Source organism: Oculina patagonica, chromosome 12 (assembly GCF_052425735.1).
Source record: "Oculina patagonica isolate OP01 chromosome 12, crgOcupat, whole genome shotgun sequence".
NCBI lineage: Eukaryota > Metazoa > Cnidaria > Anthozoa > Scleractinia > Oculinidae > Oculina > Oculina patagonica.
Window position 1 is genome coordinate 16,456,058 of NC_135769.1, and position 19,392 is coordinate 16,475,449.

A 19,392-nucleotide genomic window follows, 5' to 3' on the forward strand; every position below is an offset into this window, starting at 1 on the left:
GGTGTAGGGGAAAGATGGCCGCTTACGGGAGCTTGCCCAGCTAACAATAACCGGACGAACATGGATGACGACAAAACAAGCACTAAAATGTGGTCCTGTAATTACTGTAAAATCATTGTCACGAACGGCGACGTGAATTTGATTGATAATAACAGGATACAGAGGTTGTAAGTAGGATTTTCTTTCGGGTGTCCACTTACGGTAGCTTAAAAACAAAGAAAAAGTCTAAGTCGTAATCTCTGAAAGTGTCCGCGGCCGGTTACGGGAATGTCCGCTTACGAGAATGTAAAAATACAGAGTTTGTATGGGAGTTAAAACGGGGTTTCAAACAAGGTGGCCGTAAGTAGAGCTGTCCGCTTACAAGAGTGTCCGTTAAGAGAGCTTCGACTGTATTTGCAGCCCTGTGGCTCTATGGCAAATATGCCAATTACTATACAAAAATTTTTCAAACACTTTTGGGATATATTTTGTTTAACACTCCAAAAATAACAGTCTATCAATTTATTTGCCAAATTGAACTATGAATAACAATAATAACAATAATAATACCAGTAATTACCGGTATATAGCTTTTCTTTTCTTTTAATTTTCACTATTTGTAAATTTGATTTTGAAATAATAATGATGTTAACGAAAATTAAATTTTACGAACAAAAATATGTAAATACGTTTATATGTTTTGTATATGTTCAATTTGTGATATTATAACTTGTGTACATAGAAGCTTAGAGCACGTAAAAGCTTTCAGAGTGTTATTATGTAGGTAGGCTATTGACATTTTAACTGAAATTATTTCATGGGAAAAACTTAAGGAAAAACAAAATTTGTATATATTCTTTTATTATTGGGTGAGAAAATAGTGTAAAAAGATTATCCTTTTGAGGTACATGCCACCCCAAAGGGTATGATTCTTGAGCTGTTTCAGGTTGAGCGACATTTTGCTCAGAAGTGAGGCCTTAGTTTTCCAATTTCCATCCCAAAGAGTTTATAAGAAAAAAAAACAATGAATGTGTAAGTTTCCCATTCCCTGCTGAGAATCGAGTCTTAAATTTGTGAATTATTATTTTGTTGCTGTTTTGATGTTTTAAATAATCAGACTGCCATTATTGCTATTAAAATCACTGCATTCTCTTAGAAGTAAACAACTAGTTTATACTAACAGAAATTATTTTTCAAGATTTAAATAATCTTTATTTACCACTCATTTTTCTCTTTTCTAATGTTCAGGACCAAGTCCACTCATGATCGGAAGAGAAAACTTCTTTTTGGGTAAGGGAAATTCTTGGATAGTTAAGTTTTTCAGAATATTGTTTGTTATCATTCTTTAATTCCAGTATATATGACACTATACCAAAAATAACATATCCAACAAGTTGCAAATTTACGAGCATGTCAAAAGAGTAAACAGTGGCAGGTTAAGGGTATCTGCCTAGGGTGACCTCTACCTTTTTGTCCAATTTTCAGTCCCCACCTTGTATAGAAGTCAAAATCCATCAATAGCAAAAGGGGCAGATCAGGTTTCACAAAACATAAAATGTAAAACACAATCATAAGCTAATTTGGCCTCAAAGTCACAGCTCATTTGCAAAGTAAAAAAACTTAATAAATCTGTTTCAGAGATTATTATTGTGAATAAGAATTATTATTATGCTAAAAATCTTACACAAGAAGAAGTGGAGAATTGATATGTCATTGCCAATGAAATAATTTGTCAATTTACAGTTCACAAAAATATTCTTCACCACCTTCTATAAAAACATATTCAGAAGAAAATAATTATTGTTTTGTATTTACAAAAAATATCCGAATTTGGTACAGCCTGTTTTGATAGCAGGTGCACACGATCAGTGACAGATATTAGAGGGCAGGACATAGCCTGCAAGAGGCAAAAGTTTAACAATTTGATCATTCTTGTCCCCAGAGCCGCGTGTCCCTCTTAGCTGGCTAAGCCTGGGGCACAAGAAACAAGTGGCTCTTGGGACACATAATTTGATTGACTAAATCTCTAAATCTAGCTTATCAAATCAACCGTAGTTAAAACCCTTACAACAAAGGGATTTTCAGGGTTTTCATTAGACGGCAGGACCTGGCTACTTTCAAATGGAACATAAAGAAATTTGCTACATTGTGTTCTTTTCTGCCTGCCTACTCTCCTTTTGGTGCTTTCCTACTTCAAAACTTAATGAAACCCCTGGATTTTAAAAAAGTTGATTTGATTTGCCAAAATTAAATTAAATTTGTTAAAGATCTAGCCAATCAAATCATGTGTCCCCAGAGCCACTTGTTCCTCTTGCCCCAGGTTCTGCCAGCTAAGGGGGACGAGAATGCAATTTGACAAGACGGAGGGATAGAGAATTTTACATTTCACTCCAATATTGTTGCCTCTTTTCAACCAAGTACATTGTTATGACCATCTTTATGCTTTTCATACATGTTGTAATTTGACCTTATAATAAGATCTGTTTCAAAGCTCATAAGTTGATCCCTGTTAAAAGAGGGTTGTATAGGGATATTCTTGTGACTCATGATAAGCTAAATTTATTTTCTGTAAACGTGAATTTAGTAAATTATTCTTTGTGACCCTTGAGTCCTGAGGGTTTTGTGTGACCAGCGAAGAACTTGAATTAATAATCAATATTAAATTGTGTCATTTCATCATTTTATTTCACGTGATTTTGAGTTGCAAGACCTCTGAAGAATTATAAAGACTATAAAAACATGAAAAGGGGGAAAGAGGACATTATGAGGCCTTTCTTTTGCCTTTCTCAAATGTGCTTTTTTCAAACACTCCTCTTTTGCCACTTTCCCTGGCATAAGACCAGGATAAAAGAGTATGTTACTTGCTCATTTTTGTAATTCGGGGAAATAAAATTTTAATATCCGTGATCCATGATTCATTATTGTTTCTGCCCATGAACCGTGCCAGAGGACCCCCCCCCCTCCCCCTCCCTCTGTATGACCCTCTTTATAAAACTAAAAAATGTCAGAAGTCGTGGATTTCTTTACAAGAGCTTTGTTGACCTGCTTCACAGCTGCAAAGTTTTCTTTCACTTACACTGGCTTACAGTGCCAGAAGCCAAGTTTAAAAAAGCAATGATTTTCTTCGTGATTGATAGTTTAGTTATTTGCTCAGCAAGATTATAACTGTACTCCATGGCCCCTAAGGGCCATAGCTAACAGGAATTTAACCAATAACGGCAATAAGAGACCTACACTGTTATTGTGATCAAACTTTAGGGACATATTTGCCAACATTTCTGTCTGCACACTTAAGGTGGCTCGATCGGATTTGTGAGTGACGATACCTTTCAACTTTGAGCAACTTGTACGCCACCGTGAACAATCTGACTGAAAATCAATCAATATAGCTGTACTAAAGAAAGATGCAAGTTTCGAATGAGATAAGTTTCGTCGAAATCGGAGTAACCATAGCAACATAATGACGTCACCACCCATTTTACACGAGACCGATTTTCTTGTAATAGGGGGATAATTTTGAGAAAAGGCTTCTAGATCTTGGACTTGACATAGTTTTCTCAAGGTCTGCGAAATTTGAAGAATTTCTATGAGAGCGTTTTCGAGAAAATTTTGGATGAAGTTTTCAGGTGCTAAAATACAACAAAAACAAAGCAGTCTTAATACATTATTGAGAAAACGTTCACAAGGCCCGATCAAGTAACATTTTGGCCTTAAGTGAATCTTGAACTATCTTATTACCTTGGAAGACAATCTCAGAGAAATCGTTTCATTTGATTTCTTGAAACATCGGCTTGAATATGAACTGGTATGAAGTGTTATTTCGCTCTTTTATCGAAAAAGGGCCTTGGCTTACTAAAATGATCGCAAAATAAAAAGCGCTAAATGGGTGGTGACGTCATTATGTTGCTATGGTTACTCCGATTTCGATGAAACTTATCTCATTCGAAACTTTCATCTTTCTTTAGTACAGCTGTACTGATCGATTTTCAGTCAGATTGTTCACGGTGGCGTACAAGTTGCTCAAAGTTGAAAGGTATCGTCACTCAAAAATCCGATCGAGCCACCTTAAACAGAAAGTCGCCCTTCACTGAAGTTTAATAACAGAGTGGTAAATATAGTGTGGCTGTTTCTCTTCAATTTTCTTTCATAACCAATCCTGACAATCCTCGAAAATCTTTAGTTTGCTTGTATTAAAGTTCCTTTCGTGAAGTGAACAAAGAAAGAGCCTACCTTATCGAGGCTTCTTTCACACAGCAATGTGTTGACAATAATTCTGGAACAATCCACCGAGTCTTTGTCCAAACCAGCTAACTCGTGATTATCTAAACGTGAACAAAACAACGCCATAAAAAGCACAAAAATCTTTATACTAGATGTTTACGTTTCGCCGTGTGTAAATTCAGATGCTCCAGCGTCGCTTCCCGCCTCAACTTCCCGCCACGTTACTTGACGGCCGCGCGTTTCCCGCGCGTCTGCCGCGCTGGTCCCCAGGACTTTGCTGATGTTTCACGTGGGTACTGGGCGGTTCTTTTGGTATTCGACTTTGGTATTTATGGAAATAGAAGCCCCTCTTCTCCTGCCAAAGTGGCTTTTATGTGTTACATTCGTCGAAATGAACTTGAACAGAGATAATAATCTGTCTTGTCTTATCCGCACGGTGTAGCAGCTAAGAGTAGACAACCGACCTGAATGTCTACTTTTAGCTGCTACACCGCACTGATGAGACCCAACCAGGTGGAAGCAGCTCTCCACGGTTGCATTTTGGCTTTCAGTTTGCTCTATCATGCCGATGTCGCTTTTAGCGTAGTATCATCCTTGCTTATTTCATTTGCATTTCTATTTTTGGCTGATGAGATCTTTCACAGATCCTACGTAAACCAGCAGCATTTTCGTTCACGGTTGTAATCGCCCGGATGAATCCTTTTGCCTGAAGCCCTAGGTTTATTTTCTGAACTCTTGCCAATTAACGATTATAAAAACAGTCCCTTTTTAAAACTTTGGCACCATCGTATTTGACAATATTCTAGCCTTGCTTGCCAGTGGAGCCACAAAACTTGTCAGTGTCTGCGTTCAGGGTAGTATAGGGGTTATGTGTAACGCGTGATTTGAGCAAAAATAGCGCGTGAAAACGGTGGATTTCCTCTGTCCCGTAATTTTACGCACATTAACGGAAAAAGTTAAAGGTAGTTCAACTTCTTCCGCTGACGCAGACGTCCATATAATGTCTCAATTTTTTTACGCATGTAAAGCTTGTTAAATTCACGCCCGCCGGTTAACCTTCGTAAAATTACGCGGCGACAGTGGAAATCCGTGAATTTCCGTTCTAGTAGGACGCGTGATCTGCTTATTTTAAGGTCCGTGATTCGTGATTCCAGCTTCCAAAAACGTTCGACCGTGAAAATCGTAAAATAAATTACATGGTCATAAATCACGGCAATTTACGTTAGTGATCATGGTTATTCAAAGTACGTTAGCAAAAATTGCAAACGATTCGAATTAGCCAAAGCTGGTCTTGTGTTAAGGACGCGTTCTCTCGGCTCGATTTATGGGTTTTAGGACCTGGAGGGCTTAATAGCTTAAATATAGCCTTTTTACGGGAAACCCCCTTTATAAGTGTATCTCTCAACTGTTGTTTTATATATAAACTTCATTAAACTGACTCGACTTACCTCGACAGGACAGCCCTGCAAAATAAGAAGTTGTATTTCCTGTAACATTCTAACCAAACAACAATGAAACAATGTTTCAAACTTGCTTGTTATTCAGTGTAATAAATCATGTGAGATATGTTGTTGTGAAAACCTCTTCCGCTGCGTTTTAGCCATGACACAGCGCGTTTAAACAATTATTTCGAGTAAATATCTGAAACTGATTAAATCCTGATCTTGATAAAAGTCTCGCTGCTCTTACGATTTCTAAGCCAACCAGTTCTCTCCAGTTTTTATTGGACCCGACACTAAGCTTGATATCAGTGCTGTTAATTTAACAACGTGAAATTAATATTTTTGCAAGTACCTCGAAATTTCTGAGCGAAACGTCCGTTGAGTCCACATCTGCTTCGAAATGCCTTGACAGTGTCGTGATCAAATTCTTCGTCAGCAGGGGAACAGTTGCTTAGCAAACTGACACTGATTTGTGGAACTAAAAAGTTAACTCCGAGAGGGCAACTTTTTAGTTTTTGTAACTGTAGGAGAACATGCAACACAGGAAGTCAAACGAGTGTGCATACGTATGAACGTTTCCTTTGGCTCCACCCACCACAATGTAGAGTTCACGAATACATTTCGCCTTACAAAAGGATTCACATTCCTTTTCGCTATATAGGTCAAGGGTTTTTTTGTTAGTTGTTCAAGTTTATAAACTTCCTGTCTCATCAGCGGCAGATATGTTTACTTTTACGACCTATTCGACTTCAATTTTCATATACAATTTATAATCTAATATATGTGTTTGTATTACACAAAGTATAGAACCATTCAAAGACTGGATTTGTAGAAAGAAAAATGTATATACTTAAACAAACGATTTATCCAGTAGGAAATTATATAAAAACACTTGGAATTTTTATTATTGTAGCTAAACTGCTAAAAACTTAAATTTCGAGATTCTCTTTGTGAATTGCCTTTAAACTACGACCGACGACATAATGTGCAACTTCGCACGTAAGAGCCGGTTGAAATAAAAGGGTATATAAAATTAAGCTGGAGCGTATTAAACGAGTGACTGAGTATTTTATTGGAGGGTCTGTCTGCTAAGTGAACGGCTTAATTCCGGCCCTCTTAGAAACCTAGCAAAACGTATTTATTGTAAGATCACATAAAAAAAGACGATGGATTCAAAACTAAAGTTTATCAAACTGATACAATCATTAGATAATAACATTTTTCTGAAGATGTGGCAATTTCACCCGAGTTTGTTTATAATTTCTTGTGACGCTTTTCTCAAAGCCAGCTTTGTATAATTGGAATCGGCTCATTTACTTCTGACATAATCTGTCAAGGGGTTTTTTCCCGCCTTGAAAGTCCCGTCATCCGGTGCTCAAAACATATTGCATGTTCCTGTTTGCAAAGTTTCTCTTTCGCCGGCGACGAAAACAAATCGCATTAGTGAATTGTTTTTATATTTCTTTTACAGGATCGAATGGCCGGGCTCCAGACTTAGATATTATGAGCAACCACTTAAAGAGAATCACCACAGACCTACAAGACCTAACAATCCGTTACGACACAGTGTTGAAAGAAAACGAAGGCCTAGAGAAACTGCTGAGTAGAACGTCCTGTGAGTTGGCGGAGAAAAACAGGCTGATTGAAGAACTGGAAAGGCGAAAGTTTGACACGGAGGCTCTGTTAATGGAATCAAATTCCAGTGCTAAAAAAGTGGTCGAAGGCGCTGCCCTCCACTGCCAAGTCCAGAATAGAGAAATGGTGGAGAGGACTCATTACATAGTTGCGCTTCAAATGAAACTTCTTACCGTGAAGGAGGAAGTGGACAATCTGAAGGAGAAACTGGAAGAAAGCGTCCAACAGAAAAACGAGCTCTTGGATCGCTTCACGCAGATTTCCAAAAACTACGACAACCAGAGAAGGGAGTCGATGAAGTTAAACGAAAGACTGGAAATCCAGAAAGACAACATCCAGAGGGCCGAGGAACTTAAAGTGAAATTTCGCCAAGTCCAGTTCAGCAACCAAAAGCTCAAAGCGGAAAAAGATGAAGCGTTGAAAGAGTTGGAAGAGCTCAAATGTTGGACGGAGGCTTTGAAAGCCCGTTACGATATCGTGGAAGAAGACAGAAAGCAAACTCAGGAGAGCCACGAAAGTACCGTAGCTGACTACTCGGAGCTCCGAGACAGGGCAGACGAATTGGAGCTAAAGCTGACGATCTCTGCGCGCGAGATAGATGACTTGAAGAAGCGATGCAAGGATTTTGAACAGACAGCCAACACCTACCGGGAACAGAGAGATTTGTACGAGAAAGCCTGGAAGGAAACCTCGGCGGAAAGGGAGCAACTAAGGAAGGATCGGGAAGATGCTGCCTGTCGATTGGCGGAAGTTATTCGCAGTCGAGACGAGGCCATTAGCAGGCAGATGGAATACAGTCGACAGTTTGAAGTGCAGCTGAAGAAAACTACTGAAGAACTTAACACCGTTCGGGAACGCCTTTACCAGACTGAGATGGAGATGGAAGAATTAAGGAAGCTTAAGCTACAAAGGATCCCCTCGGATGCTGGCGACAATTCCTTCGTTGGAAAGGTTAGAAGAATTTTTTTATTTATGCATTGTTTATATTAAGATAAAAAACACATTCTTTCCTTGTTTATGGGCTTCTAAGGACACTTTCCATTTGTCCATTTGCCATTTGAATGTGAAATGGGCCTTTTCCACGAGATTTTCCCACAAAGTCACCACAACAGTGTACAATGTTTATGTATTGACTGATTTGACAGGACCAATCTGACTAACAACGGAATTCTGTTCTCGAATATACCCATGGGTCTGCGCCCTAAGAAGCACTCGAAGCCGCAGCTAGTCCAAATAATCAGTCCCGCTTGCTTGCAACATCTGTAGAGTATAAAGGAACAGTTCGTCTCTTTATTTCCGAACGGAAAGCGTCATATTCTGATTCAAGAACACGCCGGAACACCACTTACTCAGGATATGTTTTTCCCTCCTTCTTCCGACTAGCACCCGAGATGTCCCGAGGCTTCTCCGTTGAATTGTCGTGGGATTTTCTGTACATCGGCCTGATAAAATATTATGGATATTGCAATTGCTTCGCTGTGGTTTGAGAATATTGTTGTGATAGGATTGTAAGGGACAGCAAGAGCTGCTTTTTGTCAAAATGAACCTGCATTCCGATTCGACACTTATTGAAGAGTAAATTCGCAATGCAGAAAAAAGAAAGTTTGCGACTGAAAACCGCCAACGAATTATAGTTTAAAAATTCTATCTAGCACAAAACAAATTTCAAACATAGTATCACACTTGAGGCTTTGAAAAGGAAGATAGAATCCGTTTTCGTCGCCGATTTAACGATATCATTGAAGACTCCTCATTGAAGCTTCGCTAAGTATTTTTACACGGAACGTTATAGTTCGATTGACGTCATTGGCAGCTACGTATTTGAAAAGGTTACGCTCTACGATTGGATTAAAAAACTCGCACCACTTATTCAACCAATCAGATCAAAGCCAAAACCAATCCCACTTGGTCACGCGCGATTTCGCGCGCTTCGCGCCAGTTGCATTTTTCTGCTTTCAGTTCTCGTTGGCTCATTGTGTCTCACTTTGGTTTTGGTTGCAGTGGCCTAATGGTTAGCGCGCTGAACTCCGAATCGAGCGGTTCAGGTTCGTGCCCTGGCCGGTGTCATTGTGTCGTGTTCTTGGCACTTTCTCCTATAGTGCCTCTTTCCTCCCGGGTGTATAAATGGATACCGGCGAACCCTGCGATGGACAATCATCCCGTCAAGGGGAGAGTAGAAGTAGTCCTAGCCGCTTGATGCTACAAAAACCTCATAAGCTCCGGCAAGTACGGGCCACTAAGCTCGAGGCTTTACCCTTTTTAGTTTTGGTTTTACGGTGCTCAGCTAATTATCAACAAGTCAATATCCTCTTATCGATGAAATACTTTATTTGCCTAAGCTCTCTGCGTACAATTGTAATGATATTACAAGAAACTATATGTTGGCCGAAGCATCAATTTTTGTGTTTTATTTTTTTCGTTTTTCAATAGATAAACGGCATAAACCTACACTTGGACACTGCAAAAGCCAAAGAGGCCACACTGGAAGGCAGAGTTGATACAGAGGACGAGTCCCCAAATACAAGCAGTGAAGATTCCTTTGACTGGAAAATACGACGTACGACCTCTAAAGTCATAGAGAGCGTCAAAAAGCGGGTCGCCATGCAAAATTCTCCAACACTGGAGCAAAATGGAGATAGCGCGGTAGACGATACCTCGACAACGCATCCTGCTGCTCCCGAAAAGAGCCTGTCGTTGGATGAGAAATTAGAGGAACTGGTTCCAGAGAAGAAAACCCTGTCACTCGAAGCCCAGAAAGACTTGAGCCTGGATCGCAACAGGTCTCGCGTGTTCAAGATCCCGCCGTCGTACAACGCGCTGGAGTGTATGTTTGGTCCCTCCATGAGTAACACTGCTTCATCGCTGTACAGCAACAATTCTCTGTACTCCTCGTTTCGTTCAAACGACAGTGGCTTGCCCAGTCTGACATCGCGAAATCTCTCTGATTCCGCAAAATCCTCGCCAGGTTTCTCCATCAGCCTAGAATCTGATACTTTTGAACCGGCGGCCAACGACGATCCCAAAGCCGAAGTGAAGCCGAAAGATTCCGAGGAAAGCCGACGGAAGTCACATTCCCATGGGAGTCCAAGTCGACCCCCTTATTTTAAGAGCATTTCTTCGCCGTCAAAGATTATAAACTTTGTGCAACACAAAATGTCCGCAGGGAGCCGCTCGTCTGAAGAAAGCGACGACAATAAAAGCGATGTTTCAGGGAAGCAAGGGAAGCAAACTCGTCGCAAATTCAAAGATGCTGCTAGAAACCCTTCATATAAGACCATCTCAAAACTACCAACGGCGCCATTTTTCTTATCCATTGATGGCACTGAAGAGAACGAGAGAGCGCAGAAAGAAATGCAAGAAATAGAAGAGGCTCTGAAGTCGCCGACGATTAAAGAAAAGCCTTTTCGTAAAAGGTCCGGAGCAGTAAGGTTGAGCGTAGAAGAGCGTCCTCGAAGCTCGTCGGCTCCAAGTTCCCCAAGCTTTAGTGTCGAGTCGCAGGACGCTGAACAACTGAACTGTACTTCAGACTAACTTCAGACGCTGCCTAAACCATAAATTTAACTTAAAATAGTTAAAGCTCAAAACAGGAATAGAACATGTGCGGTAAAGAGGTATGCGGGTCAACATAGCCTGAAGTGTCACTCGTAATTTTGCGAGTTGTAGCGCGCGTGCCCGTGCGTCAACGTGCGTGAGAGTACGTGAGCGTGTGCGCATGGGTGTTTTAGGTTAACCTGGTTTAAATCAAAACGACTATGCCAGTAAACCCTTGTTACAATGATACATCCTGTCTAAGATCTTTAGCGCAAAGGCGTTTGAGACGTCAATATTTTGGTACAGTAGAGTTTACATTGTTGCGCTCCGTACCGTTGCCACTTGACGAAGTTTCTGATTAATTTTTGGCAACTTTTATGACAGCTTTTTGACAGCCTTGTGATGGCTTTCGTGTGATTTGACCAATCAGAGTGCAAGAACTTTGGCACGAACTTTGGCACTCCATGAACTCCGCCTCCCTCACTTGGCCTGTTGGAACAGAAGACATCAAAAAGTTGCCAGAAGTTGACAAAAATTAATCAAATTCTTTGACAAGTTGAAACGGTATGACAGGGAGTAACTATAGAGAATCTTAACAGTTAGCCGTAAATCAGTTGTACAAAAACTCACTTAGTTCTAAGTAGTTCTCGGGTGTGTGAGAACGTATAAGTAAGACAAAATTTGTTTAATTCGTAGTAGTTTTCGTAAGACTTGGCAAAATTGACTTTAAGTAATTTTAACAACTGACGAAGCCAATCGGCTGTAGTTTAAGTTGGCACGAAGTGATCACGTGTCTAGTGCATGATTCACCATGACGTGCATTACATTAATCTAGACCAATTGCAGTGCGAGGTCGACTTAAATTTATTTACGTCCAAAGGTCAGTATCCGAATTCTCTTTACTATTTTTATAGAATTTTTTTAAAAAAACCTTGAGAGAATTTATTTTTCTAGCAAGAACTTCTCAGCAGGTCCTGACCTGCCTTATTTAAGTTAAGATTAAATAGATAAGCTAGGGATTAATAACTGATTGGAATAAATGGAAATCTGAGTGATAAACAGATTGCGTTAGATCGAAATAAGTAAAATCCAAAATCAGTTATTTTCTTATAGCATTGTGTTATTTGTAAATAAACAGCAGATTTGTAAATAAAGTGATATAATAATGGCTTATTAGTGCCTTCTCTCACCGAACGTATAATAATATTGCCAAATGCGCCGCTGCCTTCCTTGGTAGAAAGGTTTGAGACAAGACCTCCTAATTTCTTTCAATACTCTTGGGGAAGGAGGAGGGTTGACCTGAGGCAAAAACATTTTTCTCTTTCCGAGAATTATTTTTTTTTTGCAGTATACATATGTCTTGATTCTGGGTATTTTCGGGACTAGTGCCTCTCTCCCCCGTGCCCGGGAGAAGAAACGACAGAGGAGGAAAAAGGGCCGGGAAGAACAAGAGAAAAGCAAGAGACGACCACCGTGAGCCCACCAATTTGATTAAGCAATTGGGGGAAAAGAAGCCTGAAAAATAGCGGGGCTTATAGAGCCCATGACCTCCGCGATGCCGGTGCAATGCTCTATTAGCTGTGCTTATTATTTTGCCGTGCAAACTGATTTCATTAATTTTGTCAATTTTTGTGCTATGAAGCAACACATTAGGAGCAAGGTCATTTGTATGGGTGCTATCTTTTCCTACTAGATGACAGAATAAATGAAATTATAGCTTAAATGGTTAGATCACAGCGAGGATCATGTTTTTGCTTGTTTCGTTTTGAAACATGGGGGGATCGTACTACAAGCCAAGCGCATACCCCCCTGAGGGGGGCGTATCCCCCTACTTTAATTCCCCATATGTCTTCAACAATGGTGTGTCCATAATCGATTTGTGACGATGCATAACTTGGCAGTTTAGACGATCCTGCTACATGATGCGTTTTGGGTTGTTCTTTAGACGTCGAAGGGCAGAAAATGTACGCTCTAAAGTTGCCAATGCCACAGATACAAAAACAGTCTTAACAGATTGCAGACCTCTCCTAGTTTAGAGTTTCGTTGAATGTCCTTCAAAATAATATCCGACCAAGTATGATCCTGATAAAACGATTTGTGTCTTGAAAAAACAATTTTATGCTGTGCTAACGTTAATTTCGGCACTGAAATCTCCCCCAAATATCTTTGCATTCTGATAGCTAAAACGTGGACAGTAAATGGGAAGAAATCTGGAAATAATAATAATGTTAATAATATGGAAACAACAGGTTTACTCTGAGTTTGTATAAAGAAAATGTCGGCACATTTAATTTTTTCCCCTCTTTTGTTTTGTTTGCCACATCTATCAGTGTTAGGCAATCTGCTTCAGCTATCAGAACAAGTCACAAGACTTTCAATGGCTAATCATATTTCTAACCAACCGGAATCATAAAGCTTTCCTTTCGATACCACTTTTTGCTCATTTATGGTCTGTTTCCTGCCTTATTGATATACAACTGCTAAAATCTGCGCGGTGATTGGGCAAAGTTGAAACGTAGGAACGAAAGCTCCACATCAGATGACGAACAAAACTGATCCAAAAACACTTTCAGCACTTTGGCGTGATTTCGTTTTCTTATTCGTTGTATCTGCTGAGTCAACGCTCGATGCATTGGCTTTTAAATGCTTAACTGATTGATTCCGTTCATTGAGAATAGTTTGAACATTTTACCATGGAGCTAGATGAGAGGTTCACCGATATCTTAACGAAACACCGCTTGCTCATCGTGCAACATCTTCAAATGGACCGAACCTTTATGTTCGACTACCTAATCAGCAAGTCGTCCTTCGACAAGACGGACTTCGAGCTGATCCATGCCGAGAAGACAAGCGAATCAAAAGCAGGGAGGTTTTTGGATATCCTAGAGATGAAGGGAGAGAGCGCGTTCTACCATTTTATTGACGCCTTACAGATTCTCAACCCAAGTTTGTACGAGATTTTGACCGGAGAAAGTGCAACGAAAAGTAAGCATCTTTTGTGATTCTCTCCGTATTCTTTCCGTAGATAATTTCTCGCCATTAGGGAAACTGATTTGATTTCAAGTCAAGTTGTTTAGTTCCTTCTCTTCGGTTTCCGCTCTGTTCGATCGGTTAGAAGATAGTCTCTATGGTATTACAAAGAATATCATGGCACTTTTCGTTTTATATACTAATACTGACCAAAACCGCAGATTATCTTTAGTTTGACAATATGTCCGTGGCCGTGACTAAAGGCTTTTACAGCGTGGAATACTAACCAATCAATATTAAGGATGTACAATTCAAGTTTATTTCGCCTGAGTCTAGTGACTATAGTTTTGACTTCAGGCTCAAGAAATCAGTTAAGTCGGACGCTGTTAGAAAAGGTCTTAAACCAAAAGGACTGGTTTCGGAATTTAACAGCAGGTCCATTCGTCCGGTGCAAAAGTTTTTGCTTAAAAGCTCACCTGGAGAGTTAGTGGTTCAACAGAGGTTTTTATGAAATCTGTTCGGATTGTATTTAAATGGCCTTTAGACGGAGAAAGGCGGGAGTTAGCCACCAGAGAAGACGGCTGTAGTTCGGGCTTAGACAAACAAAAAGTAATCTCAGCCTAATATCGATGACAAAAGTTTGATATGTCCAGTAGAAACAGAACCAGTTTTGATGCGGAAAATTAGTTCTCCTTTGATGATACAGTTCTTGGTTTTGAGTTGCTAAGACGTAGATTAAAATCACTCTGCTAGCAATTGGATGTTAAAAACAGCTTGACAAGACCATCAGTTACGATTACATGAAGTGACTAGAGGTACTACTATCCCCCCCCCCCCCCCTAGATGGGATGCCAGTCCATCACAGGTTAGCCAAAGCATGTCGTCAAGTTACCCTAAGAGACGGACCATTATTTTCTTGGAGGGGGGGGGGGGGGGTATGAAAAATTTTCCTGCAAACTTTTTCTGCAAACTTTCTTTTTAAATTATGCACCTCTACAACATTTTTTTTTCGAAATTCAAACCATCTTTTGTTATACATGTCGTGGTTGCAAACAATTTATTTTATCTTTCTAGGCCCTGCAAACAATTTTTTTCAATATTTTTCATACCCCTCCCCCCGCCTACTGCAATAAAAAAAGATCCGTCCCTAACAGTTCGCCAGTACTCATTTGTACTCTTGGGTTGGGGTGAGGTAGGCGCTGTAACAGCTACAGTTCTCAGTTCCAACTTAGAGCAAACTGGCGCAAATAATGTTTCTAGGGTTCAAACTTGGAGTGAGTTTCGACCCGGAATCCAACTCACTATGGGGTTATGGCCTCTCTCAAAAGGTTTATTAACAATTAAGGAAAATTATCTTGAAAGTCAGAACCTGACCTTGATCTACGTCAGCTGTACATCCAAGTGACGCCAAACTGAAAGCTGATTCGTGGAAACTCGGTGATTTTTTTACGTGTGGAGGCAAGGTTCGAAACCTCGCATGTAAAAAGAACGATGAGAATTTTAAACTTTCGATTCTAATAGTGAACATAAGCTACGAGCAAAAAAATATTTGATTAAAACAAAGTGACGGTATGCCGATATATCACCTTTTTTGAATTTTTTTTTTTTTTTTTTTTTTAAAAAGAAAAGAAACGAACTGTACAATCGAACCTTCCCTAGCTTATGGACAACTCTCGTAAAACAGACACCCCCTCTATATTAGTAACTCAGCCGTCCATTAGATGTCCGAAGAGATTTGAGTGTATTTTAGCATAACTTAATTATGTGGTGAATCTCATTAACTCATTTGTTTCGTTAGGGAACAGTCCTATGTTATCCGATATGAAGAGTCACATCATCAGCGGTAAGTCATAAATCCGACCAGTTGTTCAGACTACGAACTTTTAAAAAGCTTGTTGTTATTATCATGAAGTGCGGTGTGGGTGGTGTTGTGGGTCTGGTCTCGTAACCATCAAGCCCCGCGCCCCGTGTTTTCCGCAGTTCACCGACAAAAGCAACAACGCATGGCAAGATGCAGGTTGCGAGGCAGGATGCGATGTATCTTTCTGGGAGGATTGTTGAGAGTATATTTTTGTAACCGATAATTTGATTTTCTTTCAGGGCGTGAGATGTGATCTTCTCTGAGACCCAGAATCGAGTTTTAAATTAGTTTACCGTAAATAGTGGTTTAGTGACCGGGACAAATCGTGTAAATAAATATAGAAAATAAAAATATCTCAAATCATTAAATTTGTTGTTAAAATATGAAGTAACCGCTATATGTTTTGTAAAAGGGTATATTTCTTTGAATGCCCTCTTAAATATTTTTTTTCATTCATTCATTTATTTTCTATTATTTAAATATACTTATTTGTTTATTCAGTTATTTATTTACGTTTTTCCTTCCAGATGGAGGATCTAGTTTTCTTGACGTGGATATCCTGAGCAATTACTCAAAGATACTTACTGAAAAGTTACAAGACCTGACCCTGCGACATGATCAAGTTCTTAAAGACAACAACGAGCTCAGGAAAAAGCTTGAGGACACCTTACTGGAACAAGAAAGGAAGCAACGCAGAATCGATTCACTGGAAAAGCAGGTCTTAGACACCGAAGACGCTTTGGCTAGCGAGGCACAATCCAGCGCTAACAAGACGGGCGAGAATCTGATGCAACGATTTGAAGTGGTCCAGCGGGAAGGACGAACAAACCAGTTTATAATTCAGCTACAGATGAGGCTGCTGACGGCGCATGAAGAAAACGAGAATCTCCGACAGCAACTGGATGAAGTAAGGGCTCGAGGAGACGAGCTCTTAAAGCAGTTGAGCAGAGTCAACGTGGACTACGCGTTTGAGAGAAAGGAAACCACTAAGTTGTCGCAGCAGCTGCGATTTCAGACAGCGGAAATGAAGACCTGCGAGAGCTTGAAGATGAAACTACGCGAGGTGCAGTTTGCAAGTGCCAAGCTGCAATGCGAGCTGCAGGATAAAGAGAATGATTTGACGGAGGTGAAGCGATGGACCGAAGCTTTGAAGGCACGGTTTGACCTAATTGTGGTCGAGAAAAAGGAAATACTGAAAAATCAAGAAATTGTGGATGGCGAATGCTCCCGGCAACGAGATGAAATCTCCGATTTGAAGATCAAACTGAACCACAAAGAACGCGCCATGGAAGAGCTCAAGCGAAACTGCAACGAAGTGGAAGAAAGCTCGAAGATTTACAGAGAAGAACGAGATTTTTATTCTAAATCCATGGCAGATACAGTGTTAGAGCTCGAGCAGATGAGAGAAGAGACAGAAGAAGCCGCCCAACGACACAAGAAAGCTTTGGAGTCTAAAGAATCAAGTCTTCGACAGCAAACTGAGTACCTGCGGCAGTTTGAAAAGAAGTACGAAGACACCAAGGCGGAACTCGCATCCGTAAAGACCGTTCTAAACAAAGAAAAAGCAGATAACGAAGAACTAAGAAAGAGGATCGCTACTTTGGAGGCAGAGCTAAAGCAAAAGGTAATAATACAGCAATAGAATATAATTTTGAGTCTGTGATGATTTATGAAACTGGAACGATTTATGCGACTGGTTGCATCACATCCAATGGGATCCGTCTTAAGCCCCACACCCTTCCTAGCCCTCCCCTCCCCTCCCCCCAATTCCTCCCTGGCTTCATTTTTAAAAGAGGGGGATGTTACTATAGTACAGTCAGCTCCCTCTTAACAGACACCTCTATAAGACGGACACGTGTTGATAGTCCCTGCCGTTTTTCAGTCATTTTACTGTAACCAAACTCCCTATAAGACGGACACCTCTCTAAGACGGAAAACGGACAATTCGAAATCATTAACGGACACTTGAGAAGCGTTTTTTATCATGTTTTATTAGCAAAAATACTTCCAAACTTCGTATCGACCTAAAGCAAAGTTAGTCAGCGCCCTAAGGATACGTGTATACCAACCTTACTAGCAAACTGAACAATGACGCTTTAATTCTTGTCTACGTGTATGGGCACTAAAGAGGTCGTTTTCTACTTACAGTATTACAGTTTGTAGAAGCTCTCAACTTTTGCATTAATTAACAAGCGAATACGCTCCTTTTATAATTTTAGTCTTGCTGCAGTTGGCAAATGTTTGTTGCATTGTGCAAAGGTTTAGCTATATTATCTCTCAATCATATTACCTCGACTCTCTACAAGGCGGACACCTCTATAAGACGGGCAGTTGCGGCCAGTCCCGAAAGTGTCCGTCTTAGAGAGAGTTGACTGTACTCTATTTTCTCACTAGGAATCAACTTCAAAGCCTTATGAAGAGGAAGGTGATCACCTGGACGGACCGGAGGCGAGTCAAACCCAGGATCCTCACGAGCCTGAACCGAGTGGGCCTGGAAACAATAATGGAGTGAGCATCGACTGGAAATTTAAAGAACGGGAAGCGAAAGAACTCGTGGGGAGTATCCTGAGGCGATTCACGAGAACGGACCAACAACCAACCGCAGAGCCTCGGGCCAAGAACAAAGCCATCCGGAAAAGTAAGAGCTTTGACGAGAAACTGGTCAAACTCGTGCCGGAGTTTGAAAGCCTGCCCCTGAAAACAAGACAGGACTGCAGTCTTGATCGGCATAGAATGAAACAGAGCCTGCCGTACCAGACGCTGGCCGCCATGTGCCCGACAATGACAAGCGTTGGAGACGCGTTTCCTGATGCGTTGAGCGCCGCGATCTCCGTGTCAAGTGATGGTCTCCACGCTGCGAATAGACGAGGTGCTCGCAAGATGTCTGCCCCAGTGGTAAGCGAATTGCTTTCGTTTCATCGCCAAGATTCAAACTTGGCGGGAAAAGACCGCGACGAAATAGAGGACGGAGGAGTCAACGCCAGCCTGGGTTCAGTTGCTGGAGAAGGGATGGAAGTTTTTGAGGACGATCATGTAGCAGCAGAAAATCAATTCCGTGCACGCTCACGCGCAATCCGACTTAAGGATGGCGAGCGACGAATAAATCGACGTCTCACAGAGCCAAGCATTCAGTATCAGGACTACTCTTAAACGGACCGTTTGTAACGTAATTAACTTTATCACGCAAGGACCAAGAACATTTGTCACGCAATTGATGGTCATTTTTGCAATGTAAAAACGTATCATCAAATCATAGACAACCTGTAAATAAAACTTTACTTAGAGAATCACTATAAGATGATTATTATTAGATCCAAGAAAAATTGAGGCAGATTTAGAAAACTTTAAGTAAACTTTTCTCAAAACTAAGATTAGTTTTAAACACATTTTGTTTTTCTCTTTACTGTGCAATGGTGCATACAAAACCGACTGCAACACTATAGTTGCACATACATTGGCTAGTGCAGACAGCATACATTGTTATAAAACAGTACCTCCTCTCTCCCCCTAATGAGAAACTTCAAGACCGTACAACCAAAACAAAAAACCACATGAGAAATGAGAATGGAAGCAGACTTTAATTATTTGAATCTTTGTAAAGCATTTTGTTGACAAATATAAAAGTAGATCTTTGTGATTGTGTTGTACTGAAAAAAAAAAAGATTAACATATCTTCCTATGTTGTTACATAAAACATTTTTCTAACACTGTTTTATAGCAGATTTACCTTGTTTATTGTTGTAAAACAGAATT

The 19,392-nt window shown here is 40.4% G+C and overlaps 3 protein-coding genes across 3 annotated transcripts in view; 2 read left to right on the forward strand and 1 right to left on the reverse strand.

Moving 5' to 3' along the window:
• The window catches only part of LOC144633115 (uncharacterized), a 24,069-nt gene extending 19,612 nt beyond the window's left edge, over positions 1-4,457 (reverse strand). Inside the window, exon 1 of the mRNA XM_078491906.1 lies at positions 4,210-4,457. The gene's annotated coding sequence lies outside the window, so the exon portion shown is untranslated. The remainder of the gene's footprint in view (positions 1-4,209) is intronic.
• LOC144633114 (uncharacterized) overlaps positions 1-11,979 on the forward strand; it is a 14,463-nt gene extending 2,484 nt beyond the window's left edge. The window contains exons 2-4 of the mRNA XM_078491904.1: positions 1,228-1,269; positions 7,114-8,228; positions 9,708-11,979. Coding sequence (XP_078348030.1) covers positions 1,228-1,269; positions 7,114-8,228; positions 9,708-10,808 — 2,258 coding nt within the window. The 3' untranslated portion in view covers positions 10,809-11,979. The remainder of the gene's footprint in view (positions 1-1,227; positions 1,270-7,113; positions 8,229-9,707) is intronic.
• A 1,382-nt stretch (positions 11,980-13,361) lies between these two features.
• On the forward strand, positions 13,362-19,220 carry LOC144633125 (uncharacterized). The gene is made up of 4 exons (XM_078491914.1): positions 13,362-13,793; positions 15,577-15,621; positions 16,167-17,263; positions 18,034-19,220. Exons 1-4 carry the CDS (start codon positions 13,502-13,504, stop codon positions 18,787-18,789), a joined length of 2,190 nt encoding a protein of 729 aa, XP_078348040.1. The 5' UTR covers positions 13,362-13,501; the 3' UTR covers positions 18,790-19,220.
• The last annotated feature ends 172 nt before the right edge of the window (positions 19,221-19,392 follow it).